At 40.7% G+C, this 18,867-nt stretch overlaps 1 protein-coding gene across 1 annotated transcript in view; it reads left to right on the top strand.

The window, feature by feature from the left end:
- Positions 1-18,611, top strand: part of DLG1 (discs large MAGUK scaffold protein 1) — a gene marked incomplete in the record, with an annotated part of 930,518 nt that extends 911,907 nt beyond the window's left edge. Inside the window, 2 exon segments of the mRNA XM_053710194.1 lie at positions 16,130-16,221; positions 18,013-18,611. Coding sequence (XP_053566169.1) covers positions 16,130-16,221; positions 18,013-18,119 — 199 coding nt within the window.
- Between the last annotated feature and the right edge of the window lie 256 nt (positions 18,612-18,867).

Below are 18,867 nucleotides of genomic sequence, written 5' to 3'. Positions count from 1 at the left end.
TACTTCCCAGGCCCCCTCCAACCCCACAAGCCTAGCGTACACAGCAACTAGTAGCATACATCAAGAGGCAACCACGTACCACCCGGAGGGGCTCAGAGGAGAGACCAAGGGCACAGGGAGACTATGGGACAGCAATAAACTAAGGGTAACAGACATTCTAAACTAGGTATCAGTGTGTTTGCCCTACTTTTCCTCTTCTTTCCCACTCCTCCCAGGTCGCCCTTATCAGTCCATGGAGTCTCAGTCGGCCCTCAGATTTTAAGGAATATTCTCCCATTTTACGGATATATTCAATTATCTCTCGCACCATCTGGAAAGAAATCAAGGAGGTTCCCAGCCAGTTTCTTGCTATGGCCAATTTTGCTGCCAGAAGGATAACAATACACAATATTCTGTCTGGTTGAGTCAGCTTCCCTAATCCTAAATGGAAAAGGGCAGTGTCATGTGTCAGTCTGCAGTCTAGGCCTTGTTGAGCCAATGCCCTAGCCACTTGGTCCCACACTGTCCTCACTTTACAACTCCACCAATTATGAAAGTGGGACCCCTTCTGTCCACATCTCCAGCACACGGCTGACTTCTGGGGAAACATTTTATGTAATTGGACCAGGACCCTATGCCAGCGCAACAGTAACATAATAAATAGCTGGTATAAAGTAACACGATGAATTGCGGTTTTCGGAATTTGTATGGCTTTCTGCCATTCTATTTCAGTGTGAGCTTACCCCATTTCCCGTTCCCACTCTAGAACATGATACGTCTTCGCAAACCCCATCCGAATCCAACAGTACCTGGTAGTGCAATGTTAAAGCTTTACCGAAATGTTTGCCAGCAAGCCATCTCCTCTCCCACTGTGTCAAGTCTCTAAGTTGGTCGTTTTGGAACCCCCAGGCCAAGATTATGGATATTAGTCTCTAGTATTCAAAATTATATTTCCTGGGAATGTCCACGTTTGGTGGCTTCAGCCTCGGATCTCTCAATTTCCCTGCTATATATAAATCTTGAATTTTTTCTATACCCCACGAGGTCCCGTGGAGGCTTGCCATTCCAAATAAACTTATTAATCACAGATTGAACATGATTTAAAATTTAGCCTGGGATCGCCAACGGGAGGCACCTAAATAGATAGGTAAGCTTGGGCAGCAACATCATCTTTACAGACTGTTTTCTCCCCATCCGTAAGACTTCAAATCTTGACCACTTAGTAGTGAGTGTTCCGAATTCTTTCAAAAGTGGGTTGTAATTGGCTTGGATAGCTAATTTAGGGTCGGGTGAGAGAATCACTCCCAAATGTTTCAATTGGCTAGTAGACCATTTAAATGGTTTTCTGACTCAGATAGTTGTAATAATGATCTATCCCTTGCTATGCCTGGCCTGTATAAGAAGATAGAATCACTGCAGACAATCCTTGTCAGATAGCTGAACTCACCAATACCTTGTCCATCCACAAAGTTGCTTTATTCTGAATATCGGGTTACAGCAGATAATAAAATACAGCAGATGAATGAATGGTTACAGTATTTAATCGGTCAAAAGTTGATACTGATCGTAGCTTGCAATGTATTAACATGAGTGCTTGTTACATGAGGCCTGTTAGCTGCAGCCATGACACAGGAAAACATCATCACCCTACAAGGGTGGAGCAATACACAAAAAGGGAATGCATAATAGGTCAGAGGTAAGATACTGTAGAAAACAGGAGCATTACCAAAAAGGGTCACTAGATGGCAGTACATAATAAACATAGAGAAGCCTTGAGAAAAATGGCATAAAAATATATAAAAATATATAATTTCTTATTACAAATGGGTAAGACTCTCTTAAGTCAGAGAGCAACGCCGGGGACAAATTCAAGGCTAAAGCCTCCGTTTTTGTATATTTCAGTTTATAATATGACAGATTCCCAAAACGCCTAAGAATGGCAAAAACTGCACATACGGAGGGTTCGGGGTCTGTAACAAATAGCATAAGGTCGTCCGCAAACAGGGCAAGCTTCTGCAGAGTGTCGTGTATCAACAGACCCTGCACTTCATCCATCCCCCTGATCATAGCCGCCAGTGGCTCAATGACAAGTACTAAGAGAAGGGGAGGACAACGGACAGCCCTGTCTGGTCCCATTCATGATATCAAAAGGTTTTGCGCAAAATCCCTTACCTCTGACCCTGGCTGAGGGATTAGAGTATAAAGCCATAATGGCCATAATAAGCGGTTTTGGGAACCCAAAAGATCTCAATACTCCCTCCATGTACTCCCACCTCACCCTGTCGAACGCTTTTTCTGCATCTAGAGACAGGACGATTAGTGGGAGCCCCAAGGATGATGACTCAGTAAAGATATCTAATAATCTACGTGTATTATCAGAGCCTTGTCTGCCTCGAATGAAGCCCACCTGGTCCAGGTGCAACAAGGAGGGGAGAACCCTGCTCACCCTATCAGCTAATATCTTTGATCAATGTGGACGTAAAAATATATTCAAAGATAATGGTCTATAGCTATCACAGAGACTCGGGTCTTTACCCGGCTTTGGGATGGTTACAATCTCTGCTTCTAAATACTCTTTGGGGAATTGTCCAGTCTGGAAGGCTAAATTAAAAAATTTTGCTTAGGTGGGACAAATCTCTACCATAAGTTTTTTTTATAGAAAATGTAGGTAAAGCTCAACTAAGACTTTTAATTTTAAGAAAGCAAAATTCAGTGATTTAAGGTAATCGTTAAATAACATAAATTGGAACAAAGTATTCTCTAATAAAAATACAGAGGATAAAAGTATAACATTTAAAACTTTAAATAAATCTACCTATATCAATACATACCACATAGTTATAAAACTAAACTAAATAAATCCAAGCCAATGTGGCTAAATAGAAAATGTGCTAAGAGAAATTAGGAAACAACGTCAGGCATTTAAATTATTCAAAGAAAATAGTACAGATTAAGTACATAAATTGCAAAAAATCTAAGGACAATATAGGTACATTAAAATGTACAAAGGGTAACATGATTCACAGTGACAGAGAGAAGGCTGAGGTACTAAACCAGTTCTTTTCTGCAGTATACACAAAAGATGAACCAATAGGAGATATTTTGAAACAAACAACATACAAGCCCATACCATTAACTGTATTATCTCTAGAGGATATCAGGAAAAAAATGGATAATATTAAGGTAAATAAAACTCCAGGCCCAGATAGAATACACTCAAGGGTTTTACAGGAACTAAGCACTCCTATAGTTAAACCTCTACTCTTAATTTTTCAAGACCCATTATCCTCAGGCATAGTACCCCAGGACTGGCGTAAAGCTGATGTGGTGCCACTCTTTAAAAAGGGAAGCAGGGCTGATCCAGGAAGCTATAGACCAGTTAGTCTGACATCAATAGTGGGGAAGATATTTGAAGGGATTATAAAGGATTATATTGATGAGCATATTCGTGTAAACAAGATTATGAGTTCAAATCAGCATGGTTTTATGAGAAATAGATCATGTCAAACTAATCAAATTAGATCCTACGATGAAGTAAAAATATAGATAAAGGGGAATCAGTTGATGTGATATACTTAGATTTCTTTCCTAAAATACGGTGAATCCACAACGTCATCAATTTCTAGTGGGAATATCACTCCTGGCCAGCAGGTGAAGGCAAAGAGCACCACAGCAAAGCTGTTAAGTGTCACTCCCCTACCCACAATCCCCAGTCATTTTCTTTGCCTCTGTAAATGGAGGAGGTGAAGAAAATGGATTTATTTCGCTACAAGCAAGATCTTTTGGGTCTAGTCGTAGTCCAGGTTAATCCCTTCAGTAGAGTAGTGGTGACTTTAAAGCAGTTAGGAACTTGTGAGGTGGGCCTCACTGCGTTTTCCTAATATGTTGCTGTCCTAGTTTAGAAAGCCAGAGTAGGTTTACTCTGTTCTTTCTCTTGTTCCACAGGTCTCTGTAAGGAGTGGCGTCCTTTCACACTGTGTATGCTGTCCTGCTGACAGCTAGCAGGTAGTGCCTATGTCTTCTGGGGCTAGGAGGCTGGCACTGAAGGGGTTAAGCTTAGAAATTGCTGCCCAATATCTCTGCATCAATTATGGGACTAGAATCCTGGGTATAGGATTAATTCTGGCAGTGAGCAGGCACTTTTGCTATGTGACATGGATACTGGGGTTAATCTTCTTTGTGGGCAATAAACTCATGAGTTTTATTTATCAATTTGTGGCTGTGGTGTTTTTTTTCTTACTGTATTCACATAATTGCAAGCAGATAGGAGATGTGCGCAGGTTAGTTTTGCACTACGCTATTTTGCAAATGTCTGCGGTCTCTTGCCGGCTCTGACGTATTCTCGATCAGGCAGTGGCTTTTCCAATATGGCTCTTCCGGCTGGAAGCGCACGTTTTTATTTCTGGCGCAGCTTCAATTGCCGGTCATGTGACTTCTAACTCCGCTCCTAGAGACTAATCGGAGCGGCCGTCTGCGGCTACATTAGGTGGAGTATGGTTTGCTCAACTCTTGTTTGCTTTCAAAGGGGCAAGTAGGCACCTCAGTCAACAGTCTGAAGTGTAGAGGTGTCCTTATATTTTTTTGTTACCTAAAGTATTAATAACAGTCTATTGGGAGTCATACACAGTAAGCAGTGAGACACAGTTTGAGGTTTTATCTTAAGTCTAAAGCGACTTTGTAGTTATTTAAAGCGGCAGTACCTCAATAAAATATTTCATCTAATTCATGGAGCAGGATTCCTTTATTATGGACAGGTGTCTCCTTTGTTTGGAGAATCAAGTTGTGCCACCATTGCAATTTTGTTCCTCATGTATAGAGTGGACTTTAAAACATAAAGATAAACTCTTTGTTTCTGAGCCAACAGTCTCTCAGGATGATGCTGTTCAGGCAATGCCACAGCTTTCTCCTCAAACTTCCCAAGCCTCTATGGCATCACATGCAAACTTAAAGATTCAGATAATAATAATGTTTCTACTCCGGCTTTGGCTAACCAAGTTGCCCTCTCTCATAAGTCTGATGAGGAAGATATTTCGGTAGCCTCTGAGGGTGAAATCTCAGATTCAGACAGTATAATTCCTTCATCTGATGCTGAAATTGTATCCTTCAGATTTAAGGTTGAACACCTTTGTGTACTGTTAAAGGAGGTTTTGGCTACCCTGGACGACTCCCATACTCCTGTCGTTGTCAACCATAAAAAATCTAGTAAACTTAATAGATACTTTGATGTTCCGTCCTCTGTGGAGGTGCTTCCTGTTCCAGGCTCTGCTACGGAGATTATTACACAGGAATGGGAGTAGCCAGGGATACCTTTTCCCCCATCTCCTGTCTTTAAAAAGATGTTTCTTGTCGCTGAGTCATGGCACACAGTGCCTAAAGTAGAAAGGGCCATTTCTACTTTGGCTTAGAGAACTACTATTCCTATTGCGGATAGCTGCTCCTTTAAGGATCCAATGAATGAATGAAAAGCTGGAGCCTTATTTGAAAAGGATGTATGTTCACCAAGGTCTCCAATGGCAACCTGCAGTGTGTATTTCCACTGTGTCAAGTGTGGCATCCTATTGGTTCAACCACTTGTCTGATTCTCTTCAGGTATAGACTCCCTTGGAGGAGATCCAAGACAGGATTAAGGCTCTTAAATTAGCCAATTCCTTTATTTCTGATGCCACCTTGCAGGTTGTTAAACTGGGAGCTAAGATATCTGGCTTCACTGTGCTACCCCGGAGGGCATTCTGGCTGATATCTTAGCTGATGTTACCTCTAAGTCCAAACTTCTGGCCATTCCCTACAAGGGTAAGACCTTGTTTGGTCCTGGTCTGGCAGAAATAATTTCTGATATCATTGGTGGAAAGGGGGCTTTTCTACCGCAAGATAACAAGAATAGACCTAAAGGATGTCAGAGTAATTTCCGTTCCTTTCGTAACTTCAAAGAAATGTCTTCCTCTCCCTCTTCCAAGCAGGGACAGTCCAAGTCTTCTTGGAAACCCAATCAGTCTTGAAACAAGGGGAAGCAATCTAAGAAACAAGCAGCTGAGTCTAAATCAGCATGAAGGGTTTCGCCCCTGATCTGGGATCGGATCAAGTGTGGGGCAGACTTTCTCTGTTTTATCAAGCATGGATCCTTGGGCTGTGGACATAGTATCTCAGGGTTACAGAATAGAATTGAAGACCTTTCCTCCCATGGGGTAGGTTCCAACTCTCAAGATTATCTGCAGACCAGATAAAAAGAGAGGCAATCTTGAAATGTGTTCAGGATCTTTCCTCCCTGGGAGTGATAGTTCCAGTTCCTGTCCAGGAACAGGGCCTAGGTTTCTATTCCAATCTGTTAGTGGTTCCCAAAAAAAGAGGGAACCTATTCTAGACCTGAAGTGTCTCAACAAGTTTCTCAGAGTACTGTCCTTCAAGATAGAAACTATTACTTCCATTTTCCTTTAGTCCAAGAGGGTCAATTCATGATGACCATAGATCTGAAGGATGCGTATCTTCATGTTCCCATTCACAAAGATCATCACAAGTTCCTGAGATTCGCATTTCTAGACAAACACTTTCCGTTTGTGGCTCTCCTGTTTAGCCATGCCACAGCTCCCCGAATTTTCTCAAAGGTTCTGGGGGCTCTCTTGGCAGTGATCAGGTCCGGGGGAATTGCTGTAGCTCCGTACCTGGACAACATATTGGTTCAGGTGCCATCTTTTCAACAAGCAAAATCTCATAAAGAGATTTTGTTGTCTATTCTACGTTCCCATGGATGAAAAGGGATTCTGGAAAAGAGTTCCCTTGTTCCAGCTACAAGGTAGTTTTCTTAGGGACCATAATAGATTCCCTAGCTATGAAAATATTTCTGTCCTCCGTCAGAAAATCAAAGATTCTTGCACTCTCAGTGACATCCGTTATTTCAGCCTTTGAAAAAGCCCAACTCAGGTAGGCCAGAGGTCATACCATTTGATGTCTGCGGGACAACAGCAAAACTTTTCGGTACACGAGCTTGTCAGGCAGCAGGGTAAAAGGATCCGGATTACTTTTGCCTGTAGCAACTTGTAATCAGCTGTAAGGAGGCGGACCGTCTTTGCCGGTGTGGTGAGATGAGCTGTAAATCCTATAAAGACACATCTGAATGCCCGTTATTTGTTTTATCTAGTAAGTGTATTTTCACTTGCGTGTTATATTTTCAATAAATCTTTCACTTGAATCGTGCCTTGTGCGCCTGTTTTTTCTTTTCTCTCTGCAGTCTACTGTTCGGCCATCAGTGGCTCAATGTATGGAGGTAATTGGTCTGATGGTCGCTTCCATGGACATCATTCCCTTTGCTTGATTCCATTTGAGAGCTCTGCAGTTATGCATGCTCAGGCAATGGAACCAGGACCATTCGGATCTCTCTGAGGATAGATCTAGATCAATCGACAAGAGACTCTTCCATGGTGACTTTATCAGGCGCATCTGTCTCAGGGCACATGTTTCCGGAGACCTTCCTGGGTGATTGTGGCCACGGACGCCAGCCTGCTTGGCTGGGGAGGAGTCTGGGACTTGTTAAAGGTGCAATGACTATGGACTCGGGAGGAGTCTGCTCTCCCCATAAACATCTTGGAGTTGAGAGCGATTTTCAATGCTCTGATGGCTTGGCCTCAGTTGTTTTTAGCCCGGTTTATCAGGTTCCAGTTGGACAATAACCTCAGTGGCTTACATCAACCACCAGGGAGGAACTCAGAGTTCCTTAGCCATGAAGGAGGTGGCTCGGATTGTTCAGTGGGCAGAAGCTCACAATTACTGTCTATCTGCCATCCACATTCCAGGAGTGGACAACTGGGAAGCGGATTTCATGAGCAGACATTTCTTCCCGGGGAGTGGGCTCTCCATCCAGAGGTGTTCTCAAAGTTAACCCTCAAATGGGGGGTGCCGGAGTTGGATCTGATGGCATCTCTGCAGAACGCCAAGCTTCCAAGGTATGGTTCTAGGTCAAGAGATCCGCAGGCCGCCCTGAAAGATGCTGTGGCGGTTCCTTGGGATTTAAGTCTAGCATACCTGTTTGCTCTCCTTTCACGAGTCATTGCTCATATCAAACAGGAGAGAACATTAGTAATTCTAATAGCCCCTACGTGGCCTTGCAGGATCTGGTGAAGATGTCATCTCTTCCACCTTGGAGGTTGCCTCTGAGGGGGGACCTTCTAACTCAAGGTCCATTCATTCACCCAAATCTCGTTTCTCTGAAGCTGACTGCTTGGAGATTGAACGCTTAGTTCTGTCTAAGTGTGGTTTTTCTGAGTCGGTCGTTGAGACTATGATTCAGGTTCGTAAGCCTGTTACTAGAAATACCATAAGGTATGGTGTAAATACCTTGATTGGTGTGAATCCAAGGGCTACTCTTAGTAGTAGGGTCAGGATTCCTATGATTTTGTCTTTTCTCCAGGAAGGTCTGGTGAAGGGATTGTCTGTCAGTACTCTGAAAGGTCAGATTTCTGCATTATCTATTCTGTTACATAAACGTCTGGCTGATGTACCAGATGTTCAATCTTTCTGTCAGGCCCTGGTCAGAATCAGGCCTGTATTTAAGTCAGTTGCTCTTCCTTAGTCTTAAACTTGTTCTTACAGTTTTGCAACAGGCTTCGTTTGAGCCAATGCATTCCATAGATATTAAGTTATTATCTTGGAAGGTTTTGTTTCTTTTTGATATCTCTTCTCCTCAGATAGTTTCGGAACTCTCGGCCTTGCAGTGTGATTCACCTTAACTTATCTTTTATGCTGATAAGGCGGTTCCTCGTACTAAGTTGGGTTTTCTTCCCAAAGTGGTTTCAGATAGAAATATTAATCAGGAAATTGTTGTTCCTTCCCTATGTCCTAATCCTTCTTCTCTTAAGGAACGTCTGTTGCACAACCTGGATGTTGTGTGTGCTCTATAATTTTACCTTGAGACGACTAAGGACTTTCGCCAGTCTTCTGCCTTGTTTGTTTCTCTGGAAAGCGTAAGGGTGACTGCTACTACTTTCTCTCTGGTTGAGAAGTATAATTTGTTTCGCTTATGAGACTGCTGGTCAGCACCCTCCTGAGAGAATTACGGCTCAATCCATGAGGGCTGTCTCCTCTTCTTGGGCTTTCAAAAATGAAGCTTCTGTGAAACAGATTTGCAAGGCTTCTTTTGGGAGAAAGGTTCTTCAAGCGGTGGTGCCTTCTGTTTAGGTCTGCCTGTCTTGTTATCCCTCCCTAGTCATATATGTCCTCTCAAGGCAAAAATCTGTAAGGACAGAAGAAAAAGAGGCGCCTTATGGGACAGTATCACTCGTCACAGAGAGGATAAAGAACACAAACAGCCCAAAGCAGGGGTACTCACAAGAGTAGCGGCATAACAGTATGCCTCACAGCGCAGGACGGGACCTTAGTCGCCCGACAGACAAGCCAGCAGGAGAAATCCCGGAGTCCAGGACCCAATCAGCAACCGCTAACTGCAATACGTCACAGAAGAGCCGTCCGTGGTGCGTCCAATCTCCGATTACACAGTTTGAGAGACAGGCAGGTGGACCAACCAAAAACGGCAAGCGGAGAGCGGGGATATCACAGTAAAGGAATTTATTTAAAAACCAAAGTTTAAAAACATGTGCATAGTATGCAATTAGAAGCAACGCGTTTCTCGACCTTCCGGTCGTTTCATCAGGCTAATAATGCAAAATGATAACCCGCTCTATTTAACAAATAGATTGTCCGATCACAAGCCGATCTACGTATACACCCCTCAAACAACCAATCATAGGCTCTCAAAAAGGATCAAGGGCTAAACCAGTTAGACCAGCCCAGAAGTAAGGTGTGTACAGGTAGTGCCAGCTGTGATAGGTACCGGCAATGACAACAAAGGATATACATATGATCAGACTTTACAATATACAAAATTAGAGAGTAAATCTACCCAGTAGTTGTTAGTATGCAATAATAACATACATATATTATACATAGTAATCTAATTAAAATGATACTGTATAAAAATAAAGATAGTAAATGAAAATAAGATATAACATATGAACTCAATAAAAACGATCATTGATCGTTTTTATTGAGTTCATATGTTATATCTTATTTTCATTTACTATCTTTATTTTTATACAGTATCATTTTAATTAGATTACTATGTATAATATAAATATGTATGTTTCCATTAAGAGTGCTGCCTTGCCTATCCAAGTGTATTATTGGCTCAAGAACCTCCTCACCTTTGCGATCATCCTCTGGTCAAGCCTCATTCCACCTTTTGCGCACCTCCAAGAGAGTCCACGTTCTCTTTTTATATATGTCCTCTAGCTTGGGTATTGGTTCCCACTAGTAATTGATGATGTCGTGGACTCACCATATCTTAGGAAAGAAAAGAAAATTTATGCTTACCTGATAAATTTGTTTCCGAATATGGTGAATCCACGATCCCACCCTTTTTCCTTTAAGACAGTTATTTTTTTACTAAACCTCAGGCACATCTACACGTTTGTGTTATTCCATATTTCCATTTTCCTTTCTGTCGATTGGGGATTGTGGGTAGGGGAGTGACACTTAACAGCTTTGCTTTGGTGCTCTTTGCCTCTTCCTGCTGGCCAGGAGTGATATTCCCACTAGTAATTGATGACGTTGTAGACTCACCATATCCGGAAATAATGAAATTTATTAGGTAAGCATAAATTTTGTTTTTGCAAAGGCATTTGATACAGTGCCACATGAGAGATATATGCACACAATTAAGGGACTGGGAATAGCTGAAAATGTTAGCTCATGGATAGGGAACAACGAGTAGTAGTGAATGGATCATACTCAGATTGGACAATCAGTTGATTCCCCCAGGGATCAGTACTTGGCCCTGTTCTTTTTAATATTTTAATTAATGACTTGGAGCAAGGGTTAAATAGCGACATCTCTATTTTTACAGACAATACTAAGTAAATTAAGGTCACTAGGTCAGAGCAGGATGAACTTTCGTTACAAAGGGATCTGCAAAAATTAGAAGTATGGGCAGGTAAATGGAAAATGAGATTTAATATTGGAAAATGGAAGGTTCTACATTTGTGTAAGTAAAAATAAGCAAGCAATCTATTATTTAAATGGTATTAGACTTGGCCAAATAGAGGAGGAAAGGGATTTGGGAGCAGTAATAGATAACAAGCTAAAGATGGGCGCACAGTGCAGGGCAGAGGCTTCTAAGGCTAATAAGATACTAGTATGTATTAAGAGGCATTGATGCACTGGAGGAAAGCATATTTATGTCACTATATCCCTGGTAAGACCTCACCTTCAGTATGGAGTGCAATTCTGGGGACCGATGTCAAAAAAAAGACATTGCAGAGAATGGCCACAAAGCCAATAAGGGGAAAGGAGAATTTAAGCTATGAGGAGAGGTTAGCCAAACTGGATCTGTTTTCTCTAGAAAAAAGGCGCTTGAGAGGTGACATGATTACTTTATATAAATATATTCAAGGCCCATATACAGAGATGGCAGGACCTCTGTTTACTCCAAGAAAATTGTTTGTGACAAGAGGTCACAATTTAAGGCTGGCGGAAAGAAGATTTAATCTCCTGCAACGTAAACATTTTTTCACTATAAGAGCAATCAAACTGTGGAACTCATTACCTGGGGAGGTAGTAAATGCCAATACCTTAGATACATTTAAAAAATGGTTTAGATACATTTCTGGCTAGAAACAGAATTCATTGATATGATTGCTTGTATTAAATGGGTCACTTTTTTAATAGGATTAATTTAAGCTAAACAAGCTTTTTTTGTAAGTGTATTAAGATTTGTATAGGTTGAACACAATGGACTTTTTTCAACCTCATCTACTATGTTACTATGTATGCAAGCTTATTGTCTGTTAATAGGTATTGCTCATACTCTCCAGTTTTCGTCTTCTTTCAAGACTATAGTTGGAGTATTGATGTACCCCAAAGGGTCATTATAATCTATAAGGGTAGCATTTACAGGAGTCTTATTAGACTCATTCCTTATGCCTCTAGTTTCCTGATGAAACTTTGCAATGTAGGATTCAGAGGGTGTGTTTCTTCCTACCTTGCACTATCTTCGGTTGGTAGCTTAGTGCATGGTGGCGGTGGGACTTATGGTAGCTGCTTCCGACGCAGTTTATTTGCCACATTTTTTCTTAAGACCCCCCTATTGGCTTGCTTCCTCAGTGGTCAAGGATTATTTATATTTGGCATAGGGATTGCTTTGGATTTTCCGTCAGGCAATTTTTTTCTTGAGGACACAAAGTCCGTCTTTGGCCCCTTGGACATCCTTCCTTTGTCAGTCTTGGCCTATTGTGCTGACGGACGCCAGTCTCTCTAGCTGAGGGGCGGTCTGGGTTTCTCTAAGAATGCAAAGAGTTGGGTTTCCTCTAGAGGCAAGGTTACCAATCAACATTCTGGAACTTTGAGTGATCTTCAAGCTCTCAGCCATAATCCTATTGAAGGAGGAAAAGTTTATCTGTTTCCAGGTGGAAAAAACATATTGGCAGTGTCCTACATAAATTATCAAGGGGAATATCCACAGTCCACTGGCCATGCAGGAAGTTTCTAAACTCTGTCTTAGGCAGAGAAGTCTCTTAAGCAGAGAGTGGTCAGAGGAAGGCAGAGATCAAAACCAGGCAGACAGTCCAATCATTTACAGTACCAAGGGGTTAAGCAGAGAGAGGTCAGTGGAAGGCAGAGGTCAATACTGTAGAGTTATATTATTTAGGCCTTGTACTGTGCCTCACTCTATGCTATATTATTGTACACTGTTATAGGCCAAAATTTGCTTTTTTCCCTATTACTGTAAATCTGTAATTTTCCAGTATCATAACCTTTGTCTTGTTTTGCATGTATTGCTAAATGTTCTTTTCTGCTGACATCCACATATTACCAATCTTATGTCAGCTGCTGATGAAAGAGAATATTGTTTACTGATGAGAAGCATATTAATAATATATATGGCAAAATCATAGTCACTTCTGCTTTTGCCTTTTTGTAAACGTTTTGTAACCCTATAAAACTATGTTGTTGCTACAAATAAATCAGAATTGTCAAGAAACAATTTTGTGTCTGTGTCAGTTTTCTTGCAATTCTCCAGAGCTCTGTGAAAGAAGTTATCAGCAACTCTGTCAGGGGCTTTCTCCGGCCGGAGACCAAGACCCCTAAAAAGACCCCTACAAATACCAAGCAGATAGTCCAATCCTTTACAGTACCAAGGGGTAAAGCAGAGAGTGGTCAGTGGGAGGCAGAGGTCAATACCAGGCAGACAATCCAATCCTTCACAGTACCAAGGGGTTAAGGCAGAGAGTAATCAGTGACAAGCAGAGTTCAACAGCAGAAAGGCAATCCAAAGAATCAGCAGTTCAGGGGTTAAACTTGGAGCGTAGTCAGAGGCAAGCAGAGTTCATCAACAGTAAGACAATCCAATATACAGCACCCAGAAATATAAAGTACAACTTATACTTGGGCAAGGAATGTAAGTAACTAAGGTACTTGCATAGATACAGATTTGCGCCAAGGAGGAGACCGCTGTGATCCGGACCGGCATCAGAAGGACCCAGTGTGCGGCAATGATGTTATCGCCGCGCGCCAAAAGGAACCGATGTGTCCATGGAAACAGGAAGATAGCCACCAGCGTCTGCGGCAACGGAGCGGCGAGCGGTGTGACAGAGTCACCCCCCCCCACTCAAAGGGTACCTCCGGGACCCTATATAGACTTGGTGGGATGAGCAGCATGAAAACCTGGAGACCAAGAAAGGAGCATGCATATTACGGGCAGGAACCCAGGAACGATCTGCCACAGAGTAACCCTTCCAGTGCACAAGGTATTGAAGTTGCCTGCGTCTGTACCTGGAATCTAAGATCTTGGCAATCTCATACTCCGGTTCACCATGAACCAAGAGCGGAGGAGGTCTGAGTTGGGTAAATCTGTTCATGATGTAGGGCTTGAGCAGAGAGATGTGGAAGACTTGATGAATGTGCCGAGCTCTTGGTAAGGCCACTTTGTAGGCAACAGGAGAAATTCTTTTGAGGACCTTGTAGGGCCCAATGTAGCGAGGACCCAATTTGTGACAGGGCTGACGTAAGTAAATGTGTCGAGTAGAGACCCAGACTTGCTCACCAACTGTAAAGGCACAAATAGTAGCTTGATGATGGTCGGCATGCTTCTTGTATCTGGAGACAGCTGAACGTAACTGGGAGCGTATACACTGCCAATGAGTAGTAAGGTTGTGAAATAACGGTCAGCAGCAGGAGCACCCATAGACTGAGCTGAAAGAGGGAAGAGACGGGGTTGATAACCTGCAGCAGCTTGAAATGGAGAGCATTGTAGAGATGAGTGCCAATGACTGTTCCTTGCCAATTCAGCCAGGAACAAGAGTTCAGACCAATTGGTGTGCTGAGAATAGGCTTTGAGATCCTGATTTGTTCTCTCTGTCAGACCATTAGTCTGAGGATGATAGCCAGAAGACAAGGAAACAGTGGTCCCTATCATTTTGCAAAGAGCTCTCCAGAAAGTAGAAACAAATTAAGGTCCTCTGTCAGAGACAATATTTGCGGGTATACCATGAAGACGTACCACATGAAGAAGAAATAGACTTGACAACTCTTGGGCAGTAGGTAGTTTGACAAAGGGCACAAAATGAGCAAGTTTTGAAAATCAGTCCACTACAACCCATATAACCGTATGATGGTCAGGAGGCAGGTCCACAATAAAATCCATGATTGTGTGTCCAAGGTTGTTTGGGTATGGTCAAAGGTTGAAGTAGTCCATAAGGTAAGGATCGGGGAGTTTTATTGTCAGCACAAGTCTGACAAGCCTTGACATACTCTTTAGAGTCAGACTTCATAGTAGGCCACCAAACATTCTGAGAAAGATGTCTAAAGGTTCTTTTCAAACCAGGATGACCAGACAGTTTGCCATCATGAGCCCAGGATAGTACAGGAGTTTGGAGGTTCGGAGGTACAAAAAGGATGTCAGGAGTCGTAGGGGCTTCGGAAGGTTTTTTTGACTGAGCACGTTGTAATCTCTTCAGTAGAGAGGAACTGGGGTGCAGAAAATGGCAGCAGGTGCTCTGGATTGGCGAGTCAAAATTTTAAATATTTTCCTGTAGGAGAAGGCAATTTGTTTGCTGGAAAGCGATACTAGAATGAGTGTCTGCAGGCAACATTGAAGCATGGTGGAGGATCCTTGCATTTTTAAAGGTGCATTTTTGCTAATGGAGTTTGGAATTTGGACCGAATTAATGGTATCCTCAATGCTTAGAAGTATAGGCAGATACTTATCCATCATGCAATACCATCAGACAGGCATCTGTTTGGCCCCAAATGTGTTCTGCAGCATAACAATGACCCCAAACATACACCCTAAGTCATTAAGAACTATCTTCAGTGTAAAGAAGAGCAATAAGTCCTGAAAGTGATGGTATGGCCTCCACAGAGCCCTGCTCTCAACATCATGGAGTCTGCATGAATAGACAGAAGAAAATGAGGCATCCTAAATCTACAGAACTGTGGTTTGTTCTCTAAAATATTCAGAACAACCTACCTGACGAGTTCCTTAAATTGTGTGCAAGTATACCTAGAAGAATTAATTTTGTTTTGAAGGCAAAGGTTGGTCACACCAAATATTGTTTTAATTTAGTTTTCCCCTGTTCACTCACTTTGCATTTTGTTAATTTATAAAAAAAATAAACTATTGGCATATCTATGTTTTTAAAGCATTTTTTCACACCTGCCTAAAACAGCACAGTACTGTGTGTGTTTATATATATATATATATATATATATATATATATGTGTGTGTGTGTGTGTGTGTGTGTGTGTGTGTGTGTGTATATATGTGTGTGTTACAGAGTGGAGATATACATAGAATAAATCTGTTTAGTAAATTATTCATAATTAGCTGAGCAGAATTTGTTCAAGCCAAGCAAAGAGGGTTGGGCTATGTAATGTTAGGGTGGTGATTGGTTAACTAGTGTCCTATTTTCCTGGAGACAGGAAAATTACTGAAAGAAAATGGAATAAAAATATACATACGTTTATCAAAACAAAACTTCACTATGCATAGCTAAATGTTTAACTGATATGAAGCTGAAGTTTGTTTCTAACGTTTCTTTAATGGATTGTTTACCTCAAGATTGTCTCTGAATCCTTATTAAATAACATTTCTTTTGTTCTCTGCAAAAAGGGAAATGAATAAGCGCCTGACTGAAGATCAAGCCCGCAAAACATTTGATAGAGCTATGAAATTGGAGCAGGAATTCACAGAACATTTCACAGGTTTGTATTTATTCTACACTTGTGTGTAAAGCCACTCCTGAGAAGGGCTTGTCAATCACTCCAAATTAACATGATGAAAGTGCAGAGATGGGACAATAGATTTAATAAGATATTGAATACCAAATGCTTTGCTTTTTTTTTAACCCCTTAATGACCACAATGTACCCTGTATGTCACTTGTCGTTAAGGGTTTTTTCAGGACATAATAGCACAAGTCTAGCAAGAAGACGCTATTAATGCCCTCCCTCCAGCAGGCTTTGTGGAATAGAGCAGTCTCAACGCTGGTGGCAAGACCACGAAATAAAACAATCAAGTCCCAAAAAAAAGCAAGCGACATACAGGGTACGTCGCTGGTCCTTAAGGGGTTAAACAATTTTGCTTGCCTTGTATTCCCCGGAGAGGCCAAAGTTAAATGGACATGAAACCCAAAACCTTTTCTTTCATGATTCAGAGCATACAATTTTAAACAACTTTCCAGTTTACATCTATTATCTAATTTGCTTCATTCTCTAGGTATCCTTTGTTGAAAAGCATATATAGGTAGGCTCAGGATCTGGGAGCTAACTGCTGATTGGTGGCTGCACATAAATACCTCTTATCATTGGCTTTCCAATGTGGTCAGCTAGCTCCCAGTAGTGCATTATTTCTCTTTCAATAACGGATACCAAGAGAATGCAGCAAAATTGAGAATAGCAGTAAATTATTCTATTGTTGATACAATAATTATTCCCCCCCCCCCCCCCCCCAAAATTTTAAGCAAGCAGGCAGAGAGCAAGTTTGTCCCGCAGCATTGAAAGTTATCACTGATTCTAGCACATGTGATAAGTTCTGTAGATCATTTGGATATCACAATAAAGTACACTGAACATTTATAACACAATTATTATTAAAAAGTTGCTTATAGTTATACAACTGTATAGTGATTTTAAAGTAAATTGTACTTACAACTTCAACAATGGAGAGACCCTCATTTACAATCCAGTTGCCTATTGTATTCTGTACAGTACCAGTGCTCGGCACATCCGCAAATATGCTACTGCATTATAAAGACAAGTAGAAATATAATGTCCCAGGAATTTGTGTTTCTAATATTGTCTGGCTCTATTATCAAACTTATTTATAATAAAATAATTCTATAGGTATGTGACATATACTTGCTTTCATCAGTTGCTGCTATGCACACATGACCAGCCAACAAGGCTGCACACTCTCCGTCTGCACAGCATTCTGGGGCTTGAAATTGTGACCTGTAACAGCAGGCATCGGTTAATGGGGCAAGTAATGTGGGAGACATTTCAGTGGTCCTGAATTGTTCCGTGAGAAATTAGGGACATAGTTAAAAAAGCTGAGATTATCACGGAAAATGTAGGATGTCTGGTCATTTTGGTTCAATCCCTTGGTGGGAAGTTAAACACAGTTAGCATCGAGCAATATTGTGATAATAAATGTTTCATTTTATTTTTTCTTTAGAATTTCCCTTTAATGCACTCCTTTAACTAGCAAGGATTTGCAAATAACGAGCAGTTCAAAGATATATACCTTGAAAAGCCTGTTCTACTCCTCCTGTCCTTTGACCTAATAAAGAAAAATTGTAAATGAGCTTGTGCTCTGGCCTAAACAGTCACTGTGTAGAATGATGCATGGTCAGCTTATTTCTTTATTCACTGAAAAAACTGTACCTTTTTTTTATATTCATACTAGGAAAATGCAAATGTGTTTGAGTTTTTGATTTAACTGAACCCTTTAGAATCTGCAGCTGGAAGGATTAATGTTTGTTGTATTTTTTTCCAGCAATTGTGCAGGGAGACACATTGGAAGAAATATATAACCAAGTCAAACAAATCATAGAAGAACAGTCTGGCAATTACATCTGGGTTCCCGCAAAAGAGAAATTATGAAATTATGAAGAGAATCCATTGCAAAATTCCTGCCATTGCCCATTACACTTGACACGTTGTGTAACCTCTCCCATAGAGGGGCATGTTCTAATTTTTAGGACTGCTCATACCACTTATTTGCTACCATTCCTTCCACCTTTTATATACATTGTCACTTTTTTGGTAGATCATTTTAATTTACAACTTTTTTTTTTTTTTTTTTTTTTATAGTACATCTATATTTATATAAATAAATAAATATATATATATATATATTAAAGGTGGAATGACCAGACAAATTATCAAGGGGGTTTAAGGGAAATAAGTGGTACAAAACAATCCTTAATGTTTAAGGGAAGATGAACACATTTACAGAAAAAAAGCTTTATTAATAATAATCAAATAGTAAATGAAATAAGTGGTCTTAACTTACAATATTGTGAGTATCTTTGCACACTTTGTTTTTAATAGCATGGTTTGGCCTATGTATCTCTCTCTCTCTCTCTCTATATATATATATATATATATATATATATATATATATATATATATATATATATATATATATATATATATATATATATATATATACACACTATGAAATGAGAATATATGTTTTTTTTCTTCATAGACTTTTTTAATATATATTTTCCAAGTTTAAACATGTTACAGGTTGTCCTAGGTATTGTATTTTTACAATTCAATACTTAGTTTAGTTGTTCATTAAAAAAAAACACTTTTCCAAAATTCAAATAGGGTTAGAAGTAAA

This window comes from Bombina bombina, chromosome 4 (genome assembly GCF_027579735.1).
Source record: "Bombina bombina isolate aBomBom1 chromosome 4, aBomBom1.pri, whole genome shotgun sequence".
In the NCBI taxonomy this organism is placed as follows: Eukaryota; Metazoa; Chordata; class Amphibia; order Anura; family Bombinatoridae; genus Bombina; species Bombina bombina.
Note: the sequence above shows the minus strand (reverse complement) of the source record. Positions and strands in the feature narration are given on the sequence as shown.